General features: G+C 56.7%; 1 protein-coding gene across 3 annotated transcripts in view; it reads left to right on the top strand.

Moving 5' to 3' along the window:
* The first annotated feature begins 538 nt into the window (after positions 1-538).
* The window catches only part of KDM2B (lysine demethylase 2B), a 96,159-nt gene continuing 89,646 nt past the window's right edge, over positions 539-7,051 (top strand). For 2 of the 3 annotated variants that reach the window (XM_040987043.1, XM_040987041.1), the window contains exons 1-4: positions 539-843; positions 1,879-2,023; positions 4,683-4,761; positions 5,906-5,952. In XM_040987043.1, coding sequence (XP_040842977.1) covers positions 811-843; positions 1,879-2,023; positions 4,683-4,761; positions 5,906-5,952 — 304 coding nt within the window. In that variant the 5' untranslated portion in view covers positions 539-810. Of the gene's footprint in view, positions 844-933; positions 1,239-1,878; positions 2,024-4,682; positions 4,762-5,905; positions 5,953-7,051 lie in introns of those variants that run through there. The other variant, XM_040987042.1, reaches the window with a different exon arrangement.

The raw sequence follows: 7,051 nt of genomic DNA, 5'->3' as shown, positions 1-7,051 counted from the left end.
GTTATATGTATGTGTGTATGCACACATACACATAACACACATAATGCTTTGAATTTGGGTTGGCCTGGAAGGTGGACGTTGGAGGAAAAGAAAAAGGGGCAGCCCCGGGCCATGGGGGCAGGGACTAAGGTGAGGGGGGGGTGGTTTTAGGGGCTGCCAGGCCCCGGGGGCTTTCACGCTAGCAAGCTCGGCTTGCATTTCCGCGCCTCCCGCTGAGGCCAGCCGTGCAAATCTGCACCTCCCTCCCCACCCCCTCCTCCGCCTTTCCCTCCTTCCCTGACCCGCCATCTCCGGGATGCGCCCGCCGCCGGCTACTCAGCCCTCCAAAAGCCAGCTCTGCACCCAACTCGCGGGCGGCGGCGGCGGCGCCTGCGTGCAGAGGCGCACTCGTGACCCAACAACAAAACAGCGAAGCCGGGCGCTCTCGGCGCCCGTTGCCTCCCGGGCCCCTCCCTGCCCCACACCTCCTCGGGCCGCCGCCCCCGCCCCCCCAATCCCGGGCCGAGCGCAACACCCCCCCACCCCCGACAACCAGCCGGGCCGCGGGCTCCGGGCGCGATCGGCAACAATGTTTACGTTCCGGGGATTATGACGTCGACGCCTCCCCCCCCACAACTGCTGAAAATGGTTTCCTAGGACTTTGAAAACGGATCTGCCTAAGTGTTGGTGCAAAACTTTGTAGATCTCGGCTCTGGCTTGCTTTATTTATTTTTTTTTAGCTTGTTTTCTTTGGTCTTCCCTCCTTCCCCCTTCGGCCAAAATGCAGGGGGTAGGAGTGTTGACAATTAATTGGTGAACTCTCCTAAAAAAATGGAGGCAGAGAAAGACTCTGGAAGAAGATTGGTGTGTAGCTTTTTTTTTTTTTAAACCCAAATCTGTATCTCATAGATCTTTTTATTTATTTATTCATTTTTGGTTGTTTCTTGCTGCCTTTTCTTCTTCCTTTTCTGTTTTGCAAGAGGACCGGAAAAATATAATAAATTGCATGCAAAAGGAAGCGGGCAGCTTACTCTTCCAGTCCCCTTGTGCGGATCAGAGTCTCAGGCACTTGAGTGGGGAGGTGGTAGCACGGAAAGGGGTGGAAGGGGCCGAGCGGGCTCGGGGTTCGCCCCGGAATCTGGGGGGCTGCGCGGCCGGGCGGCGGAGGGAGGAAGCCAGGGGGATGCGGGGAGTGGTGGGGGAGTCTCCTTAGGAAGTGAGTGTGCACGCGCGCCGGTGGGGAGATGAGGCAGTTGCTGGTGCGTTTTGGGGTCTCCGAGGGGGAGTTTTGTGGTGGGCGGTCTGCCTCTCCCCTTCCCCAAACCTGCCCCCCTCCCGTCCGCCTCCTCTTCTCGTTCTCGCGGGCGGCCGGCACAGGCGGCTGGGGTCTCAGCCCTTCCATTTCTGCTTTCCCTTTCCCGGGTAGCCCGGGGGCAGCTCCAGCCTTCCTAATGCCGCCGGCCCCCGGTTCCGGCTCGCCGGCCCTGCAGCCACGGCCGCCGCGGCTGCTGTTACTGCCGAGCCGGGCGCTGCTGCGGCTCCTCCCGGGGCCTACATCTGCCCCACCAGCCCGTGCCCGGAGCCCCCTTCGCGGGTTACATAACGTGAAGGCCAACACGTCCGAGGGGAGCGGAGGGCAAGGGGGAGCCCTCCCAAGATGTCCCTGGCTTGTCTTCTGGAGACGCAGGAGGGACGCGCGCGGCTGGACCTCGGGGTGCTGGCACCTTTGCTTTCTCGGCTTCTCAACATCTTTGGCATTTGCTCAAAGTTGCTCCCGATTGCAATGGTGGGGTGCAGGGGGCGCGCGGAAGCTGCACCTGTTCTGGCCGGGCCTAGGGTTAGAGGCGGCCCCCAGGGCCCCCAGTAATGTTCCGGGCTCTCTGATTTGGGTCCCCTCAGCGCCCGATTGACCGCCAGAGATACGACGAGAACGAAGACTTGTCGGACGTGGAGGAGATCGTCAGTGTCCGCGGCTTCAGCCTGGAGGAGAAGCTGCGCAGCCAGCTCTACCAGGGGGACTTCGTGCACGCCATGGAGGGCAAAGGTGAGGCGCCCCCTCCCCGGGCTGCTCCGCGCCGCGGGCCCGCGCGCACGTGGGGAGGGAGCTGCCGGTGGCTGGGTTCGTATTTCGCGCCCGCGTCCCCCATTCCAGGGGATCCGGTGACGAAACGAGGCTGAGCACTGGGGGTGGGGTGGGATGGGGTGGGGTGGGGTGGAAACGGGTTGGCGATGGAGCAAGGCTGGTAGGAAGCGGGCCGGCGCCAGCCAAAACACGGCCTGCGCCCACCACCACCTCCGGGATGGGTATAGCCGGGGGGCCGGCGGACAGAGGGACCAGAGGCTGGAGCGGTGTCCTCCCCTTTCCGGAGCCCATCACGCTCTCTCCCTAGGCTGCCTGAGGTGCGGCTTCCTGGCTAGAGTCAATCCCGAGCTGGGGAGCATCTGGGACGTTGGGGTGGGGATCCCCCAGGCTTGAAACCTCCCAGTCTTTGGGAAAAACAGGGTCTTATGGGGGTTGGGAAATGGTGATGGGATGCTTTAGATTGTTGGGGTGATGCCCTCTCAGGTTGGAGGTTTGCATAGTTTGGGTTCTGCCGGGGCTCATCCACATTGGAGCCAGGACCAGATGACACCCCTAAGTTAAGTGCCAGGCTTCTGGAGTCACAGCCCTGTCTACCGGTGTGGGGTAAGCTGCGGACTACCTCTCGGGGTTAAATCTGAGACTTCCTGCTACCTGGCTGTTTGAAATGAAGAGCTGGGACATCTTTCTGGGAAACTAGAGGTTTTCCTGCACATCGGTATTTCTTCCAGTGGAGAACAGAATGGTGGCCTGGGAGCACCCCTTAACCTGAAATACTCCCTCGCACACACGGGGTGCGGGGGACATGCAGTGCCCTCAGTTCATCGGGGGTGCTACTTTGAGTCTGAGGCCCCCAGAGCCCCCTCAGCCTAGTGGTGGGGCCAGTGTCCCCCCCGAGGCTGTGTGGGTTATGCATCTAGAGTTTCTTTCCCCTTACTCAGTTTCCATTCTGTTGATCCCTCCTCCCCTCGGCTAAGTCATCCATCCGTCAGCTTACGGCCTTCCTCCACCAGGTTCTGGTTGAGTGGCTGCAGCCAGCCGGTTAGTCCTTAGAAGAGAGAAGGGACTCATCTAGGCTTTGCATTTTTGAAGTTTTTCTTTTGTGCTCCCTGCTTCCCTGGGGCCCAGGCCCTGGTGGGTTGGGGGTGGGGATAGGTGGAGTAGAGATTTCTCCTGGCCTGGACTGGCCCGGAGCAGGGTGCTGTCTCACTTGCATTTGAATCCCCTCTCCAGGGTTTTTAGTTTCTCTCCTCCCGCCCCCTGGCCCTGAGTCTTAGCAGATCCTGTGAGAAAACAAAACATAGGCCCATCCTAGTCACTGGTGAAGGCTTAGCCTGCATTTCAGGGGTGCAAAAGTTTGGGGGATCTGGAGATACAGCCTTCAGTCTGCGGCCCAGGCTGCTTTTGAAGGAGGAGGCCTGAGGGATCTGCTGGTTAATTCAGATCTGGTCCCAATACTTGAGGGAGGAGCCCTTTAGCCTGGATTCAAAACAGAAGCTTCTTCAACTTCTCTTCCTTTAAATCCTGAGGAATCCCCATTCACTGGGAGCCCCTGGGGATCTGAACCGCTGAGGTCAGGGCTTTCCCTGCTCTGGTTTTGTTCTTCCTCTCTTCTGAGCCCCTGGCCTCCCTCCTCACCCCCCCACTCCCACTCGCCCTGGTGAATCCTTTGCCTGGGGCACTGGCTTGAGGCCTCTTCTCTCTCCTTGCTGACCAGCTGGAGGAGGGCCTGGGTCTTTGTGCATTGCTCTAGTCACTTTAGACTTTGGGAGGACGACTATGTGCTCCTCCTCATACTTCTTGTATTCTGCGATACCGTTAGGTCAGACCCATTGCTTTTGGAATTGGGGAAGGAAAAACATTTAGTTGTATGGCCTCATTCTATGTAGGGCTTTGGCTAAGGCTTTGGGGGGTCTGCTACAGACCACTCCCAGACCGCAGTCAATCCTGTGGCTATTCTGTGGGCCTTACTCCACCCTCTTTCTCCCTGTCTTCACCTGGAGCATCCCGGGGAAGCAGGCATTGGAATGGCTAAGCCCGCAGTGACAACATTCCCCTGTAAAGACAACAAGGCTGTGCCCAGTTCTCTCATTTTGGCACCAAGTACAGAGTTTCCAGGGAAACCAGCTCCCGCTCCTTTACCAATGCAGGATATTACAATAAGATTTTTGCTGATGCTCAGGCACATGGAGAGCCCTCCTCCCAGGTGGCCTTCGGTTCTGTGTCCCCTCTCCTTTTCCGAGCTCAGCCTGGGATGCATTCCTCTGTCCGTCCCTCTTTCTCATCCGATACACTGGGACTCTTTCGGGTGGGTGGGCCTCCCTGAACCTCCCTTCCCATCCCTGGAGGGATCAAGGGCCCTCATTGACAAGTTCGGACCCGTGGGGCATGCAGAGAATGATGGAGTAGGTAGAAGGGCTGATGCTTGGCGTGGCTTCTCTGGGGCTATGCCAAAGTCTGCCTGTCGCTGTGCAGGGAGGTGTTGCCATCCAGCTGGTGCTGGCATCGAAGGCACTCCCCCTGCCCCTTGCTGCGTGATCTTTTTTTCTTCTCCTCACCCATGGATTGTGGTTCACTGCCTTCCTAACTTAACCGACTTGTTTTAATTCAAATATCCGAACAGATTTCAACTATGAGTACGTACAGAGAGAAGCCCTCAGGGTCCCCCTGGTATTTCCAGAAAAGGATGGACTGGGAATTAAGTAAGTTGCTGAAACCTCTCGTCCCCTTCCCTTCCTCCCTCTCTAACACCTGTGTTGGGATGGATGCCTTCCACCCTCCGTCCACCCTTCATCTCCCACAAGGATCTTGGGACCTTGGGACAGCATCTTTCAGAGCTCACAAGGGGGAAAAAGCTCCAAAGATGGATCTTTTTTCAGCAGTTTTGGGCAGAGGATAGGGGCGGGGCATTTAAGTGGTGTCTTCAGGAAACTGAGGCAGAGCCCAAGCTCTGAGCCTCTAAGCCCAGGCTGCGGGTACGTGGATGTATGTTTTGTCCAAGGACTCCCACCACGCAGGACGGCGACCCTGCTTTCTAGAAATTCATGTTTCTAGGGTGCCAGCGTCTCCCCTTTTTCCGCCTCCTCCTCCTGTCCCCCTGCCTGCTATTTCACTCAGTCTGGACTACATTCTGGCTGGGATCTGGGAGAGCTCCCTGGGCCAACTGGGCTGACGGAGAGAAAGATCCGGAAGGCAGGCTGGAAGAACAGGTTTCTACCCCTTGGGCAAGGGGTAGGGCGGAGGCTTGGGGTGTCATCCCAGGACTGCCTCTCTGCAGCATCTGCTGCCAGGCTTGATCCGTGAGGAGGAATTCAGCCTTCGGCACCATCATTAAAGAATGGTGGACGTCACTACTGTCCGGATGGCCAGCGTATCAGAGCCCTGGAGCTGGTGTGATGCGTGTTTTTTTCCAGTACTTCTCTCAGGGAGGACTGCTCGCCTTCTGTACAGTTTTTATGGGGAGAGTTCTAGAGGGTGAAAGAAATAGGGGACTGGCCACCCTAAAAGAAAGCAGGTGTTCGGTCTTTCGTATCACTTCCCCTTCTCCTCCCCGCCCTCTCTCCCCCGCCCCCAGACACCAGTCTTCCCTGGAACTGGGTGTTGGGCAGTGTGGAGCACCCATCTTCTCAGGTCAGGTTTGGTGTGATGATTGGGTACTGTGGTTCAGGAGGGGCAAGCAGTAGTGGGCCACCTGCTGTCTCTCAGGATGAGTTCCTTGAGGGTTCCTAAACTGAAAACAAGAAACCCCTGTTGGAAACATGGCTTCACCATGGGCCCAGGATGTCACTCCCTTGTTTGTGACTTCTCACCAAATACCTGCACTCCTCTTTTTTTCCACCCCCCCAGGATGCCCGACCCTGATTTCACAGTCCGGGATGTCAAACTCCTAGTGGGTAAGTTGTTGGCCCTGTGCGGGGCTCAGCAGGATGCTGACCTAGGGAGGCGGAGCCGGGAAGGGGAGAGTGACCTTCAGCACCTGCCTGTGGAGGTGTTTTTACTGTCTCAGAGCAGAAAGTTACCCAAAGGAAGAGGAGGAGGCTGGAACAGGTGTGAGCTGCAACCGTCTTGTTCTGGAGAACAGGTCGGCTGCGGAGTCACAAGCAGCCGGCTCAGAGGGCGTTTGTCGACAGCAGTTTTATGAGCCTGACTTGGACCCCAGCCTGCAACTTGAGTATCAAGCTCCACAATCTTAGATCTCTCCGCTGCGTTTGTTTGTGGGTTGCTGGGTAAACACTGGGCGCTTTGTGACCCCTAGAAGGTTTCCAGGCTTTGGAAGGGAGGGGCTGTTCCTGCTGTTTCCTCAGGGCTGTCACGGGCCCAGGGTGGGGCTGGCCACCGGTGCTGAGCAAGTGTCTTAACTCCCTCTGCACCTCTGGAGGTTGCTGGTGACGTAGTGCTCCTCCCGCCTCTGGGCCGACAGGCAGGTGGTGTCCCAGTCCTTCCTGGAAGTCTTTGATAAATTTCTTCTTTTAGAAAAACCCTTTTTGCCTTGTATCAGGCAGGTTCAGAGCTGTGAACGTGATAGACAAGGTCTCTACACTCTTGGTTGCCTAATCAGCAATCAAGAAGGAAATGGTTTAGTTAAAAAAAAAATTTTTTTTTTTCAAGACTTAGACATTTGTAGCTGACTCCCAAAATGCCTACAGTAGCCAGGCTGGGCCAGGCCTAAGCTAGGAACCTGGAACTTCATCCTAGTGTTCCATGTTAGTGGCAGAGATGTGAGTACTTGGGCCATCCACGGCTGCTTCCCAGTGTGCACATGAACAAGAAACTGGATCGAAAGCAGAGGCAGCTAGCACGCAAGCCAGATACTCTGATATGGGACATGGGTGTCTGAAGTGGCATTTCAACTCCTGTGCCAAACACCTGCCCCAAAGGAAACTTTTTTTTATTGTTATTATTTTGTTATTTGAAAGGCCAAGATACAGAGAGAGGAGACAGATAAAAGAGATCTTCCATGCACTAGTTCACTCCTCAAATGGCCATAAGAGC

This window comes from Ochotona curzoniae, unplaced genomic scaffold (genome assembly GCF_017591425.1).
Source record: "Ochotona curzoniae isolate NIBS_2020 unplaced genomic scaffold, NIBS_Ocur_1.0 contig_46, whole genome shotgun sequence".
Lineage (NCBI taxonomy): Eukaryota > Metazoa > Chordata > Mammalia > Lagomorpha > Ochotonidae > Ochotona > Ochotona curzoniae.
Note: the sequence above shows the minus strand (reverse complement) of the source record. Positions and strands in the feature narration are given on the sequence as shown.